Source organism: Amia ocellicauda, chromosome 3, assembly GCF_036373705.1.
Source record: "Amia ocellicauda isolate fAmiCal2 chromosome 3, fAmiCal2.hap1, whole genome shotgun sequence".
Classification (NCBI taxonomy): Eukaryota; Metazoa; Chordata; class Actinopteri; order Amiiformes; family Amiidae; genus Amia; species Amia ocellicauda.
In genome coordinates, this window is record NC_089852.1 from 11299485 (window position 1) to 11316905 (window position 17421).

The window sequence follows — 17421 nt, forward strand, 5'->3', positions numbered from 1 at the left end:
AACACCTTTTTGCAATGGCGGACCCAGGCGTGGGGTCAGAGTTGCAGGACCAGATAGTGACAGAGCAGTTTACCGAGGGGTTAGAAAACGCTGATCTCTGCATCCAACTAAAATCCCCCAGCACATTGCAAGAGGCTTTATTGACTGCAACTGAGGTCGAGACTGTGTATTGGACTGAGACAAATAGCCATGCTTTAATGAAAACGTGTGTGTGCGCTGTGCACAGAGAAAAGCGGCCTGAGTCGAAAGTGGCCTGATTCCTTAGAGACCTCACCCCAAGCACTACAGTATGATTAATTGTAATGCTTAGCGCTGCTTCCAAAACCACATACTACATACTGTGCACTAAAGTCACACTGAAGTATGTACTGCGGAAGTATGTACTGTTAATCTAAACTTGTAGATTAACAGAATGCACGTATTTGTAAACAGTAATTATGTAATCAAATCACGCTGTGTTGAACTTTCCCTTTGCGGTTTCATGACGACTTCCTGTAAACAAAAGACACCGCAGTAAATTTCAATTATTGGATGACTATTTATTTACACATATATAAATCATTCTTAACATAGCTGGCCTATCTGTACAGTTTTTACTACTTACATTTGAAAACGGAGTTGTCCGACAATTTCTCAGATATGAAATTATCACATCAGACACGCCCCCTTTTATCCATATGGCCTTATGCGATTGAAAAATGTCCAGTACTCCCAGACTTCATTTTCAAAACAGAAGCAGTATGTCATCCGGGTACTTTTCACATACTACTATATTCATACTGTGTATTGGTGGTGGTGTACTGTTTTGACATACTATTTAGTACGCTAGTATGCGGTTTTGGACGCAGCCTAGGATAATAATGGTCAGTCTGGCCCGGGAAAGTCTGAAGGAGTAGAAGGTTAGTTCCTCAAGTCCATTGGTTTGGGAGTCCCATGACAACAGCCATAACAGCCACACCCATGGTGGGCAGCACAACACAGCTGTTAGGCTAAAGGACGCCCATCCATGTCACGTTTCCGATGTTCCATCTCTTCTTCCTGCTTCTCTAGGCCCCAACACCTATGAAGATGCCGGCAACTACATCAAACTGCAATTCCTCGATCTCAACCTTCGGCGAGACATCAAGGAAATCTACTCCCACATGACCTGCGCCACAGACACAGAAAATGTCAAGTTTGTGTTCGACGCCGTCACCGACATTATCATCAAAGAAAATCTGAAGGATTGCGGTCTCTTCTAAGAGCCCATCTCTGAGCAGGTACACTGCTGGCTCCCCTGAGCTCTGCATATTTCCTACTCCTTCCGCCCGCATCTCAGCTCTCCATTGACTTTTATTTGGGACATATTAAAACATCTGCATTACTCCCTGAATGCAAATCAAGCATTTGAATCTAAGAGTCAAAACTTCAGTTATTATATGAGCTCCTCGGAAGCCTTTCTGCTTATTGTAATCTGGTTACTAAGTTTTTGCTTATCTACCTAAAGAGCACAAAGCAAATCAATTAGGATCAGCATGCATGCTTTATTATGATGATGTTGCAGGGAAAAAAAGATGTTATTAAAAATGATGTAGATTTAGATCTGTCTGAACAAAAGTCAGATGTTTTGTTTTTCCAAGTCAAATCAAAGAATTAGAGAGTGCAAGTTGTTTCACTGTGTCCCTATACATCTCAATCACTAATTGTGCATTTTATGTTCCATTTCCACAGGTGTACTGCGATTCACCCACCCCGAACCTCACATCCCTAAAGAAAAACAACTCATCCATTTAGATTCCTGGGAAAAAACACACCCAAAGAATAAAGGACCCAGCTCTGCCATGACAAGTCCAAATCCAGCTCTTGAGTCTGGTCTGGAAACCAGTGCAAAGGTTACAAGTTATCAGTTATAATACTCATTCCCTTCATTATAAAATAATTACTCATATGCTTCTACTTGTTTATGTAGACTCCAGAATGTGGAAGGTAAAATACATTTGGCATTTAACGCAGACCTCACATTAAAGATATGCCACTGCAGTACATTTATAAGCAAAGAAAATGAATGGGAGTTGTAAATCATTGTTGGAGCTCTACAACCCAGAAGTCACAGAGAGAAAAGCAAACAGGTGTGCATAGATGATATTCTACTGCAAGTCATTGATACTGCTCTGTACTGGCATGAATTTAGTCCATTCCAGGAAAATAAATAGTGCATATTGTCTGTATTGGACAGTTTTGTTTGTAAATGGAAATGCAATAAATGTAGACTTTTGGAATATTAAATGCAGGGAAAATTATGGGTAAATACCACCTGCACATGCACTCAAAGTTTCTCAAAGTGAAAGGTCAAATGCATTCATGATATAACATTTTTGCAAAGCACATAGTTCTGAAAACTGAACATAAACTGGTATGAAGTTGAGCTTTACTAGTTGAAACTAGTTAAACTAATTTTAACCTGCAGCTCAGCTGAAATTAGTGTATATCTGATAAGTTACAACCCAAGCTTTTAAGGTGGGTTACAACTTTGTAAATTAACATTCAGTACTAAGTTAAATAACAGGTTGGAATTAGTACTATTTAGAAAGAAGGCAGACGCATCCCAGTTCAGTTACCTTGTGAGCAGCTGAATAATGGAAAAAGTGAAGAATTAAGTTATGCTTAATTACTTGTTCATTTATTCTTTGTTCTATAAGCACTTTAGACTTTGTACTGTATTGAAGGTTGTATTGAATGTTGACACCGAGATTAAATAAATCTGGTCAAGAATGCTTGCGTAGCAAACGGAACCTGACTGGTTTTTAATGCCACTATCTCTGCTCACATCTTCTTCAAATCTGTTAAATGCTACAGGGCACCATTTATATCATGCAATGTCCCCAATGGAGATTTTGTGCCATTAATACATGACATCATTAATTTTATCAAATGGAAAATTCATATTGTATGCATTTAAGTTTGGCCACAATAAAGGCAAAATGTATTCAGGGGTGAGGAAATGCTTATTTAATTTAACAATACACTAATTTATGATCACCACTTTGACAAAGAAGCACAATAATGAAAACAGAGACAGTCATGTTAGGAATGTCACAGTTTTTATTAAAAGAACAATGGCCCATTTACAAAGGGTATCTTTTAACATTCTTACAGTGAAAAAGATCTGTAAAAAATGTCCTGTAAAAATAATTCTAAAATGTAAACACTTTAGAATCAAGCAAACCTTAATTTAGTAAAGAATGGTTTTAAGGAATGGCACTTTAGGTAAATGTTGATACCCACTTGTAATTTCATTCTTAAAAAAAAAAAAAAAAAAAAAAAAAGGCATTTTGCAACTGTAAATATACCAGATTTCATGCATTTCCACAGTTTGCTTCGTAATCAAAATCCATCATCGGCAACAAATAACCTGCATGAAATAAGGAGATAAAGGCTATACAGTTTATTTTCCATATAGTCTATGGTAAATTGAAAGCGATAATGTGTATGTGCATGGTATGTGCCCTTCAAATTGATCCTTCTCACCTAGCTACCGTACAGCTAACACTTAGCAGCATCAAGCACTGAAAGGGAGATTTAAACTATTTTGACAATGGGCTTCAAAGACAAATAACAAATTATATTCCTTGAGATTTTTTGTCATTCCACCATAACCAATTTAACATGGTGACCAGGTAATTGAAATGAATCATTTAAAGACATCTATGAAAACTACTGTTTAAGGATTTGACTTGTGGGTTCAATTCAATTTCTTTTGGAAATATTAACCCTGCCTAAGACATCAGATGAAGAGATCCAGTTCTGGAGGGTATCATTACTTCTAATCAGAAAGACAAATATCATAAACATACACATATTTCTTAGCAGATGCCCTTATCCAGGGCAACTTACAATTGGTACAATAGATCACATTATTTTTACATACAATTGCCCATTTATACAGCTGGGTTTTTACTGGAGCAATCTAGGTACAGTCCTTTACTCAAGGGTACAACAGCAGTGTCCTCCACCTGGGATTGAGCCCACAACCCTCCAATCAAGTGTGCAGAGCCCTAACCACTACTCCACACTGTTGCCCATAGAATTGTGTTATTTGACCATATGCACAACCCTTAACACGTCAGCACTTTATTATTTTATCTCAGTTTAGGACAGAAAGAAAGTATTAAGAAAACTGTCATACACTTTAAATCAATTTAATAGGCATCCTGTCTGGTTTCTGAACATGCAATATGAAGCTTTGTTCAATGGTTATCTCCAAGTTTCATATATTGGTTCTACATGAAAACATAATAGATCTATTATTTGAGGCAAGAAGAGCAATATTAGAAATACAGCATAAGTCACTGAAATAGAGAGACTCCTGTTGAAATTTTGTATTCCCTGAGTTTTGGAGTTCTCCCTTTGTTGCCTCCTTTAACATTTTGTTGTTTGTGTATTCACCCATTGGGATCGTGGAAGACTATGACACCAATCAAGCCAAGCAAATTAATTCTATTGGCAACACATTTAAAATTACTGTACCAGGACACAATAAATACACCCCAGAGAAAAATGCTGAATAAGAGAACGCAATTATTGCGTTTTAAAGCATGGTTTCCTAAAAAAAACCTTACAATGATATACTAACTTGTTAAATCCTAATAAAAGAGAGTGAAAGACTATAGCTAGAGTTATCAAACAGCAGAGTTTCCATCTCCTCGTGTAGTTTTTTGGTAGTTTTAGCTCCTTAATTACCTAAGTGAATTGACAAATTGGTCAAAAAGAAGATAGTGCTGCAATCTTCCAACAGTATACATAAAATCTGGGATTGGGAATATCTGGTATTATATATACATACATATATACATACATATATACACACACACACACACATACATACATACATACTATGTATATATTTGTGTGTGTATATGTATGTTTGTGTGTGTGTATATATATATATATTATATATATATATATATATATATATATATATATATATTATATATTATATATATATATATATATATATATATATATAAATAAAATACCAGTTATTCCCAATCCCAGATCTTACATATACTGTACACAAACATTATATATATATATATTATATATATATATATATCCACAGTACACCCAAGGATCGCACAGAGAAAGTTAAGGCCAGTTTGTTGGTATTCAAGATTTTACATAGAAGCACTAGAAGTAAAAATTACTCTTTAGAGACATAATTTTGTTCCCCCATCTTGAACAAATACTCAATTATAAACAAGTTAAAAAAATAAGAATTATGATTTAAAAAAAATGTAAAGCCTCAAATCTGCAGATCAACTTCTATGGCACTGAACTGTGTTACCCTGCAGCAACTATAAAAACTGCTCTCAATTAAAAAATCTAGTCTTTAGACCTGCCTGGATTAAGGTGCAAAAAATAGGTTTCTGTGCACCACTGACTTAACTTTGTCATCAGATCAGCCTTCATATCACTGAAACACAGACTTGTAAAATAACAGAAGTAGACAAAATATATATTTTATTCCTAATACTAATTTAAAAACTGTTTTTTTTAAGGAACCTACATTGCACTTCTGTATTATGAAACACCTATGTGTATCTAGTATGTCACTAAGATTGGAAAAAATAATAATAATCTTGCCTTCAATAATGTTCTAGTTCAGTTTAATATATGAGGCCTACCACTTCAGGAATTTAAAACCAAATACTGACACCATTTCACAAGTTAATAACCTAAATGATAATTCTCAAGTAATTCCTGAGATGCTCATATAAAACAATGTGTTTTCAAAAAAGTCAGATAAATCATCTACATTACAGTCACACTCATCTTAAGAGCCTCAGCTTTCTAAAAGAACAACCATGTCGGTTTCTTACTTTTTGCCCAATACATGTGCAGTGTCATCAAGCAATCTGTGCAAATGTAGGCTGCAAATCCCGAGAGAGAAGTGAATACAATTAATTAAATATTCAATACAATGCATTTTATTCTCATATTAAGTCAACATCACCAGTCTGAAAGATTTAGCATATAAAATGCCGTTCATGATCTTTCCTTCTTTGAGAGAAATATCAAACGGAAGCAATAATTCAAATAATGAAAGGTCAGTGGAAGCCCATGAACACCTTTACATTTCTGAGGTGAAAATGGAAGACAAATGGAAAAAGTAGTTCTTTAGTTGTTTAAAGCATTGCACTTTAAGACTACTGTTCCAGTACAATAATAAAAGTGGAAATGTTCAATTAAAACAGTAACTTAAACTGCTTCTTTAACACTATGACATAAACAAAAAGGCGTCAAAGTATTTTGACTGCAAATCATGATATTGAAGTGAAGTTCTATTGTTCAGTAAAATCAGATTGACAACCTATTTTGCACTATGCAAACCATTCCCGACAACTTACTTAAGAATGACCTTGCCATTGGAGGCTAGGATGGTAATGCCTCACCAGGTATGATCTTTACCAACATACATTTAATATATGGCTTTCATAGAGAAAAGGGACATAAATAAAAGGTTGCATACTGTAAGGTTAATTCTAGAAAAATAAAAAACAGAATATTCATTATGTTCGACAGAAACAACAGACATAATGAATAATTAATTAATGATGAATAATAAATTGTAAGCTTATTCTTACAAATTTAAATTTTCCACAAAAAGTGATGTTCTGTAAATAACCTTGACTATAGTGATATTAAAAAAAAGCCTTCACCTCTTTACTACTCAAAAAAAAAAAAAAGAAAAGAAAAACTGTATTGGAAACCCGTTTTTTGAATACCTTAAACATTCCTCAGTTTCAGGGAGGTGCGGTGTCATTCCCCTCTCCCCCCACAGCACTAGTGTTAGTACAGGCCTCCTCCCAGACCTGCCTGCAGAGTCAAAGCACCCCTTGGCCACAGTAGCATCCCAGTAAGCTAGCGCCCGAGGAGGAGGTCCTCAGAGCAGTCCCACCATATGATCGATCTGCCTCATGTAAACGCTTTTCAAAGGCAACGCGTACCGCCGCTCATCTGGAATCCTGTCACACTGGAGGCCAACAAAAAAGTAAACACAACTGCATTACATATATATTTAAATAATGTATAAAACATTGGTTTTGAGCATAATCCTAGGCAATGCAATGTACATGTGACAAGATATTGTGCATTCCAGGTCTCATCATATAGTGTTCACTCAAGTCTCTATGACAGAGAATAAGCACGTGCCAAATAAGAAAGTATTTAAGCAATGCACAGGAGGTAGCAGCTTTACTGCAATTGTCTGAGATTTTCCAAGGGTCAAGACCATGAGTCGAGCCAATTTGCAGACATCACAAAGAGCCATGACTCACTCCACTATATGCGGCCACAGCTGGTGACAAAGAGTCCAACAACAGGACACCATAGAAACAGGACTGACAAAAGTGCACCGAGTGCATCACCATATGACAAGAATGCAGTTGTATGATCTGAGACCGCTGGAGAGCACTGTTAACGTTGAGGGAGGAGAATTCCACAAGGGTGCATTTAAACTAACAAAAATGTAGTCATGAAAAGTAGCAGTCATTTAAACAGCAGGTATGATTAGAATACGAAATATAGAGGAATTATTAGATGTGCGAGAAAAGAAAAAATACACTGTTACACCCTTTAAACTTTGGCATTGCATGATCAAAGGGTTAATATTAATTATCAATGCTTTTCTTTAATATGTATAACATTGCTTTTAATATGATCAATGCTTTTCTGAATACATATAATTGTTGCTTTTCATCTGTGTGTGCAAGAGATTAATTCTGCTTACGTGCAAGGAGTATACTGTGCTATTGTTCATTATCTTGTGAGCTTTTGTTATTGCCAAATTTGAGAAACTAAGTACTGAGCAACTTCTATATCTTGGGACAAGATCAAGGTTTCTAGTATAAGATGTAAGCAAGTTATGAAACTTTCCCAGAACTTCAATATTATACAAACTGTGTAACTGTATTACTGGCTGTTTTTGCTTCTGGGAATCAATAGGCCTTGTGGTCCTAACCAAACGCAGTGTCTCAGTGTGAATTCATTTGACAAACTCCTGTCCCTAGAATTCTTTCCAACAATAATAAACAGTGTCGTCCCAGTCTTACGTTGCTTGAGTTTGCTGGAGAGATGTTTGGCTGCAGGCCTTCCTCCCTAGGGAAGAAATCCTTCCACGCCTTCTCTCTGAAGCGCTTGTCTATTGGTACAACATGGCCCTCAGTGGTGAAGATGTATTTATTCTCAGACTTGTGCAAAGGGTTGTCTTCATCAAACAGCTAAAATACAAAACATTATAAATTTTTAAAAGACAACGTAATGTTCCGTCAAATTGTTACGTTTTCAAACGTGTAAAACTTAGCAGTGAGCACTTGCATAAGTGTCTAGAGAGTAATAGCTACCAACGTCAGGTGATTTGATTTGTTTTTCTTTTGAATTGGTATTCTTCCCACACTGAGCTGCTTAAAAGCATGTTACAATTAAAATGGACATCTAATATGCTGCATTCATTGTTACTTGGGAAAATATATCTAGGTTAGGAAACTATTTTTTTAAAGGGAAATGTCTTCAGAGACAGTTAAGCAAAGACTATTCATTTCATAGTATTATATATTTTATGTATTATTTATATACACACACACACACAACAGGTCAAAAGTTTTAGAACACCTCAATTTTTCCTTTTTTTTTAATGTACGCAGTTTAATGTCTCAATGTACTCTGAAATTAAAGCATAGAACAAATAAACAATTGGAGATAAAAAAAGGAATCATGGAGTTGATTTGTTTAACAAAATGTAACCCCTTAAACTGACAATCCCCTCTGGTACCCTTAAAAGGGCACCAAATCTGTGTGTTTCTCTTTAATCCCATGTGTACTCTTAACTGTTGTATTGTTTGCCAAATGTTTGGTATCCCATGAAAGCTTTCTAACGATGTAAAGCATTGCCTGATGTGAAAAAAATGTTTTTTATACCCCCCCTCCCCATGTGGGGGGTGGGGGGATACTTGGTCTAAGTAGGAATACAAAATCTTAGGAAATATGAACAATTATAACATATTAGTGAACCAGACAGTCTGCTGATCAAAACAAGACCATCCACGTTTTGGTAGAAGCAACACACACCCGTAGAGAGCTCAAAATGTCAAGATGGAAAACTCTGTTTATAGTGTACTAATACACAACAATTTTACATAATTGGATCTGAACTTCTCTGTGTTTGAAAGAACATTAAATAATATATACTGGATTCATCGTTAGGTTGTTCTGAACCAAACAAGCCTATTTGCAAAGAAATCCGATCGAAACTGAGTGATCTGCGACTGTCTGAATGAGCCCCCACCCCCAAATAATGCTTAAGAGGATGTAGTAACACAATATATAACTCCAAAATTTAAATTAACCTCTGTCAGTTTACTGCTTACCTTTGTACCATTTCAGGTTATTCACTGGACTTGAACTGCTTAGATTTCAATAAAAACTGGAAAAATTGGGGTGTTCTAACGCACACGCACACTTATTCTGGATGTTTTTAGAAATATGTCAATAGTCTCTTGTACGGTTAATGAAGAGCATTCATAGAGACAAAACCTTGATCAGATGAGAAAATGATGTACATACCAGAAACAAGTATTTGCACGTCTCGCTGAGAAAAAAGCTCTCCATCCGATCCTCTTTGGACTTGTCCACCACGTGATGAAGTGTGGCATACCCACATCTGAGGAAAACATCCACAGCTCAGCAGGACATTCAGCCTGCAGCTTCAACACAAACTGCACACTACCTACAACAAAGGCACATCTCCCCGTACACACTCCGTTCAATACTTTCGAATTCTGTCGAGAAGTTTTGAGCACTTACCTGACTTTGGTATACTTTTCAAGGCTTTGCAGGATGTCCATTCCTACATGCAGGTAAAAAGGATTCTTGGTGGCCTGGGGAACAAGGACATGTTTAAGAAACTGGAAACAAGTTCTACTGGTCATGATAATGTCTGGATCCAGACTCAAGGCATTCATTAATTCTACAGTGTGAAATTTAAGCTGCATTAGAGATCTCATATTTTCTATTGCTGCATATGACATTTGAGATGCTATGTGCGCTTAATCTACAGGCGAATTAACACTAAGGTCGGGGTGGTGAATGCCAGTGTCTAGTCATTAGAAATAAACATTTTCCATATAGAGACAACTGCTAAGCAAAGACAATTGAAGAATTCTATACTTAACAACTGTCAACTATTACTAGTAAGGACAAGATCACTCTGTACCTGATATAGCAGATAGGTTGACTCCACCAATTCGGGTCTTAGTGGATAGAAGAGGACATCTGGTGCCTGCAGCTGCCAGTTGTACCTCTCTGGCAGGGCACCAAAGCGCTTCCATATCGCGTAATAAAAGGCATGTAGGCAAATTGCATTTTCTACATCTCCGTTTAACACCTGGAAGTCAATTAAGCAAAACTTATCAACTGCAGGGCAAACCTCGCTGACTTTTTACAGTATCTCACGCAGTATTTTGGTCACTGCTTCTGTGATTAGCAGCTATGCTCTTCACATCAAACAGGTTATTTTGTAATTACCACACAGTGAAACACATATTTGATTAACTGAAGCACAACATGCTTTGAATAAGAGGATTTGATTTGATTTGATTTAATTTAAAAGCCGCAGAATTGCAGTCTAAAGAGCAGTCAGCCATCACAACAGAACTTCCCATCATGGACCAAAATAAATGAACGGTTATACCTGTAGACCTGGGAAAAAGGCCTGAAGAGAGTCTATCCAGGTGTTCATTATCTGTCCATTAAACATGTTCACATTGACATACAGTGGAGGATCCCCCTCTCCTTCATTGCACGATTCCCGCCTAAACACCAATGCAAAGAAGAGGAACAAATACTAAGACTACACAGAACAGTACTGTCAATAGGCACCATTTGACCTGTGAATATCACATCCTGGACATGTTTAATTTGCTTACAGGAACTTTTCCTCTTTTGATTCACACAACCCTAATAAATAATACATAAGTCTCTATCTTAATTTGTGAACTGTAAAGATTGTACATATACAAAAATGTCCCCCCTGCATATTTTATACTCATACTGAATTGATTTTATCAATTTTAATAAATAAACTGTGCAAATACATTTTTTGTGAATACGGTGATTTTTTTTTCTTTAAATTCCAATAACATGATGAATAGGTTGTTGTATGTTTGGCACCAGTAAGCTTTCAGTACCCTAAGCACTCCACAACTCTATACATTGAATATACAGAGTATAAATAAATAATAATGGAACGAGAAGTGAAGAAACATTTTTTTGTTGTTCATGTGGACATACCCTCTTCTCAGATGGTTTTGAATACTCTCATAAGCAGCTTTAAACATCTTGTAGTCTTCTTTGTCTCCAAACAGAATGTAAGACTTGAGCAGATACTCGTAGAAGGAGTCCATGCCAGCTCCTAGCCCACTCTGCTTGCTAACCCACTGACCAGTCTGGATGTTAATCACATTGCCTTCATTGAAGATAAAAACAGAGATACACACTATTAGCCCTTTGCTCAAACCAGTGCAACAATTTGCTTTACTCTCCTGAAGACCTAGTAAATTATGTATTGCTTAAAACAACGATTGGCTGAATGGTTAAACGTAGCTGCATTCTGTACTCATAGATTTGGTAGATTTACCTAGCAGGCCTGTCTCGTTGCTTCTGAGGTCCCAGAGAGCTTTGACTGCCCTTCTGGCCACCCACTCGAAAGTTGAGTCGCCAAGCAGGCGGCTGAGAATCCCAAACTCCACCAATAAGGATCCAGCGCCAGCTGTGCAAGTCTCATTGATGCTGTTGGGAGGAACTCCATTCTTCAGGTTGACCTTTGACAAGGGAAGCAGGCAAACATACATTAATACAGTACAAAGGATAAGGCCACCTCACAATTAGCAAAACAAATTCCCCTGGTGTTTTTAGAAAGATGCCACACATATACACTCACCTAAAGGATTATTAGGAACACCATACTAATACTGTGTTTGACCCCCTTTCGCCTTCAGAACTGCCTTAATTCTACGTGGCATTGATTCAACAAGGTGCTGAAAGCATTCTTTAGAAATGTTGGCCCATATTGATAGGATAGCATCTTGCAGTTGATGGAGATTTGTGGGATGCACATCCAGGGCACGAAGCTCCCGTTCCACCACATACCAAAGATGCTCTATTGGGTTGAGATCTGGTGACTGTGGGGGCCAGTTTAGTACAGTGAACTCATTGTCATGTTCAAGAAACCAATTTGAAATGATTCCACCTTTGTGACATGGTGCATTATCCTGCTGGAAGTAGCCATCAGAGGATGGGTACATGGTGGTCATAAAGGGATGGACATGGTCAGAAACAATGCTCAGGTAGGCCGTGGCATTTAAACGATGCCCAATTGGCACTAAGGGGCCTAAAGTGTGCCAAGAAAACATCCCCCACACCATTACACCACCACCACCAGCCTGCACAGTGGTAACAAGGCATGATGGATCCATGTTCTCATTCTGTTTACGCCAAATTCTGACTCTACCATCTGAATGTCTCAACAGAAATCGAGACTCATCAGACCAGGCAACATTTCCATGTCCAATTTTGGTGAGCTTGTGCAAATTGTAGCCTCTTTTTCCTATTTGTAGTGGAGATGAGTGGTACCCGGTGGGGTCTTCTGCTGTTGTAGCCCATCCGCCTCAAGGTTGTACGTGTTGTGGCTTCACAAATGCTTTGCTGCATACCTCGGTTGTAACGAGTGGTTATTTCAGTCAAAGTTGCTCTTCTATCAGCTTGAATCAGTCGGCCAATTCTCCTCTGACCTCTAGCATCAACAAGGCATTTTTGCCCACAGGACTGCCGCATACTGGATGTTTTTCCCTTTTCACACCATTCTTTGTAAACCCTAGAAATGGTTGTGTGTGAAAATCCCAGTAACTGAGCAGATTGTGAAATACTCAGACCGGCCCGTCTGGCACCAACAACCATGCCACGTTCAAAAGTGCTTAAATCACCTTTCTTTCCCATTCAGACATTCAGTTTGGAGTTCAGGAGATTGTCTTGACCAGGACCACACCCCTAAATGCATTGAAGCAGACAGGTTCCTGATGGAGTTTAATATAACTTTACAAAATACAGTATTGTCAATAATTATAATGCTAACAAGGTTTAGTTTAATGTAGTGGGAAACAATGTAGTATTTTGAATCATTGCTTAAATTACCATTTCTCTACTATCACAATTTGCTAAGGGAAAATAATCCAAAAACAATTAACAGCAGCAGAGACAACAGCTAAAGGTTCAATAACTATTTTCTTATAGAAGTCAGGCTTCAGAGATTATGCATTTTGAGCAGCCCAGTAATCACTAACCCGTGGATAGGGGATCCCTGTGCTGGTATTCTCAAACGCTGGCAGGAGCCGGACTGCGAGATCATGAGCAAGGTGCAGGAGCTCGTTGTCATAATCCTCAAGTCCCACGTTTCCGAATGGCTGTTTGGCATCAGTCAGGAGGATGTGTGCAGAGATCAGGCTGCCAAGAATCCTGTACAGACGGGAATCATGAAAAACACTAGGATGACTACAAGCAGAATACATCTTGATGAAGGGAGTTTCCCATTTGATTTGACTGTAAAGCAGCATCCCATGATTCACCTTTGGGGCAAGGCCACAACCATTATTTTTAAGCAACAGAAGCAATGTCAAGCCTTAATGCAGTCTGTGTTTTACGTCAACACATCTGTGTAACTTATCAGGTATTTGACTTGAACTTAAATAATGTAAAACAAGGGGAAAAAAACATTTGAACGGCCTGAATTTGAATTTTCTGAATGAAACCTACCTTATATTAGCTTCAAACACTTGCACGGTTGAATCTTTATCAAATGAGACAGTATCAATCACAAGCTTCACTGCTCTATGGAACTCAGAAACATTCCCCATTACCTGGGAGAGAAGGGAAAATATTACAGGTCTGTGAATCTGAGGGGAGTAAATTCACAAATCGTTCAAAATGCTTGATGTTCTTAAAAGCCTTGCTTCTTTACTATCCAAACAAATGTCATGGTTTATTGTAGATTATGGATGATTAAGCCGATGTTATCCTTGATTATATTTGCATTCATTCAATAGCTTTGTAAATGGCAGGTAAGCAAAGGTAAAGACATCAAAATACTTTATTATGTAAAACACCATACATGTTTTTAATCCATAGACTGACAGATGGATAGATAGATAGACAGGCAGACAGATGTATAGACAATGTAATCCTCTTAAAAAACATAGGGGTTTAATTGAAACAAAAGACCTCAGAATTCAAATACCTCTGTGAGTTTGGCTGAAAATGTATTGTGAGCTAATCAGCCCTGTAATCACTTATTGTAAAGATTTTGAGAAAGCAAAAGAATCCTCTGGGTTTCACTACAGAAACTGAGATAAGCATCTATACTATTAAGCTCCAAGATGCGTTTTTTATCAAGCAGAAATGAACAAGCGAAAGATGGCTCTTCTGTGTTCAGATCCTTCTTAACAGCTGATTCTTGAAGCAGGTGTTCATTGACAGTTGAAACCACTGACTTTAAACTGAATATTTCACTTGAACTGAACTGACTCAAATTAAGCATTTATATTATATATATATTTGCACTCAGTTTAAAGGCCTCAAACTTTAGTGTTTGTGTGCGCCTGTGTGTGTGTGTGTGCATGTATGTGTGTGTTGTTGTGAGGCATGCAGTCCAAAGTATAGAGTTAGCAACTATTTTTAAATCAACCTGCATTTACATAAAATAAAAACATTAAAATAATTTGATAAAGTCTGCTGGTATACGGTAAAATTTACTCATGGGACATCTGTTTTTGATAAAAGGGCCATTCAGTCACACCCACACTGCCCTTCCATCTCATCATCAGCTGCTGTTTATATCATTACATTCGTATGTTTGTGGATATAGAGCTCTGGAAGCAACACTGTAAAACACTGCTAATGGCTGTGTTGACGCACACCAAATAGGGAATTTGAAAGCTAAGAATATAATTAGCTGCATCTCAGAGAAAAGAAAAAAAATCTGCCCATGTTGATGAGAAGAGTATCTGTTATTAATGGTTTAGTGTTGATATCAGTCCAGCAAGAACAGGTAGGTATTGCTTGAGCTGATATAAAGACTAATGAGCTCAACAACATGGATAAACCATTGGACTCAATGTCTCATAGTGACAGGATTATACGGGCCGGCAGTGAAATCAGGAAACATGGTAACAGTCCTGGGTGGTTCTCAGAACTCTGTTGGGAATGATGGAGTTAGGTTTATCCATCTGTTATGAGAACTAACCATTGTATGTGTGTGGATACGAGACCTAGGCTACAGCCTTTCATGTGTAACAAATCTTGTGCTGAATATTGTCAAGCGAGAACTGTGGAATACTCACCAACAATGTATCAAGCGTATCAATAAGTGTCAAAGAGTAGTTCCCCAAGACATCGTTGATATTGATGTTGGACCTGCAACAAGAAGGCATCCAAGCATTTTTTCATTACAATACAGTTCACAAGAGATACACTTTTCAAGATCCCAACCACACCTATAATTACTGAACGTGCTGAGTCCAGTAATACTTTAATGGCTCATTATGTCATATGCTAAAAGTAATCAATGACATACTGACATTACATACATACAGGAGGGGGAGAAAACCCATCCAGAGCAACATTTCACTTTTTTGAAGTGCTGATAACGCAGAATAAAAAGTCTCTGGATATATTGTAAATCAAAATAACATTCATTTATTAATAATAAAATAAAATCTATACATACCAAGTAATTTAATACAAAAACAAATATACTAATAAATACCTATTAAAAACAGTTTAGTTCTATATTGTTTTAGCTTAAGAACAAAGTTTATGTCGTTAAAATAAACCTCACTAAAACAAATATGTAATACTATAATAATAGAACCTGATTTAATGTTTTAACAGATACAAAAGACACTTTGGTAGATATCAATCTGATTTCACAAGAGAATGCAAATAATTAATTTGAGCAGGTAACATTATGGTTTTGTTTTTTTCGCCTCTACAGGACATGACAGATGACTTGATATTTACTGAATGTGCCATTTGTGCTTAACTTTAAACTCAACTGCTATGTACATTGAAATACGGAGTTATGGAGGTTAAACCCATCACGTTGAAATGGTGAAAGGAGTTAACCTGTGGATGCGTACATGGAAAATATGAAGTGAAGACCAACTATTTATTTATCGATCAAACCTGTTGTGTAAGGTTTTACAGCTGCATCACCTAGACCCTTCACAGTACTGACACGAAACATGACAATTAAAACTCAATCACAATCACCAACACATGATGTCATAGTGTGACAGTGCACTTACGGGTCAAGCACGTCGGGTCCTCTACCCTCGCAGTCTATTGGGTTGAGCTCGTCTTCGGGAAACGCGTATTTCATGTAATTGTCATACCCAAAATAAAACATCTCCTTGGCCATACCCTTCATCTTCGCCTTCAGTGGCTGTGGGAAGGAACTGTATTTTTTGGCGTAATCGTCCCCGCTGCCCTTAAATACATTATAGGGGGTTTTCTGTGCATTGTCACTGCTCTTCGGACACGTCCCTTTACTTTCACATCCGATCCCATGTTGCTGCTTCAGCCACACAGTCCGAGATTCCGCTGTCTCGCCGTCTTTGAAAGTGTCCACTTTCTGCGAATTGAAATTGAAATGTATGGGGAAGTTCTGATAAAACCCCCAGCTAGGTCCCAATCCAAACGCGAACCACAGTACACAGCTTAGGGCCAGTCTCAACAAGAGCAGACCAAGTACTATCGACCTCCATTGCATGTTTGCTCTGGCCCGGCCTGTAAAATCATAATTCACCGATTTAACTGGTTTTAAAAGAAACAAAAAGTTGTGTCGCTGCGCTTCCCCCTTGACCCCACGATTGTCTCACACTGTTCCTGTCAACAAACACAAACCCCGCCTCCCCCCACATCTGATTGGAGGTTTAGTTGGCTGGTCACATTTCCTGTACAAATCCCGCCTCCCTTCTGTCATCTGATTGGCGGTTTAGATGGCTAGTCACCACGTCCTGGCAATCCCACGACACTTCCTCATAGGACCCAAGACATGTCCGTCTCAAGGAATGAAACAAGTGTCGTGGCAATCTCTTCATTCATAAACAGAAGAGTCATGTTGCAAGCTGATAAAACAGTCCCAAGTGTAAACAGGCGTAGCAGGACATTTTCTTTGCCCTTTTTCGATTCATGCATGTACATTGGTTTACAAAAATGTACCTGAACTAACAATTGTGCTTTGCTTCAACATACATCTAGAATATATCTTCTAAATTGTAATGATAAAAATACTTTCATAAGTGAGCTGACGGTAATGTACTTAATTTATATATG

General features: G+C 37.6%; 2 protein-coding genes across 2 annotated transcripts in view; one reads left to right on the forward strand and one right to left on the reverse strand.

Moving 5' to 3' along the window:
* gnat1 (guanine nucleotide binding protein (G protein), alpha transducing activity polypeptide 1) overlaps positions 1-2753 on the forward strand; it is a 16089-nt gene extending 13336 nt beyond the window's left edge. Inside the window, exons 8-9 of the mRNA XM_066698138.1 lie at positions 1051-1259; positions 1711-2753. Coding sequence (XP_066554235.1) covers positions 1051-1241 — 191 coding nt within the window. The 3' untranslated portion in view covers positions 1242-1259; positions 1711-2753. The remainder of the gene's footprint in view (positions 1-1050; positions 1260-1710) is intronic.
* Positions 2754-5943: 3190 nt separating this feature from the next.
* Positions 5944-16978, reverse strand: edem1 (ER degradation enhancer, mannosidase alpha-like 1). Its single transcript, XM_066698139.1, has 12 exons — positions 16392-16978; positions 15426-15498; positions 13843-13946; positions 13374-13545; positions 11672-11855; positions 11326-11500; positions 10727-10847; positions 10250-10420; positions 9841-9914; positions 9601-9697; positions 8091-8258; positions 5944-7012 (listed from the first exon to the last, which is right to left on the reverse strand). Exons 1-12 carry the CDS (start codon positions 16853-16855, stop codon positions 6923-6925), a joined length of 1893 nt encoding a protein of 630 aa, XP_066554236.1. The 5' UTR covers positions 16856-16978; the 3' UTR covers positions 5944-6922.
* Between the last annotated feature and the right edge of the window lie 443 nt (positions 16979-17421).

Excerpts from the sequence above, each read along its gene's own strand:
- edem1 (XM_066698139.1), bottom strand. The coding sequence starts at position 16,855 with ATGCAATGGAGGTCGATAGTACTTGGTCTGCTCTTGTTGAGACTGGCC. Across the intron at positions 11,856-13,373 it reads CAGGGATCCCCTATCCACGG|GTCAACCTGAAGAATGGAGT; the intron begins GTTAGTGATTAC and ends CCCTTGTCAAAG. Across the intron at positions 7,013-8,090 it reads CTCCAGCAAACTCAAGCAAC|TGTGACAGGATTCCAGATGA; the intron begins GTAAGACTGGGA and ends GTTGGCCTCCAG.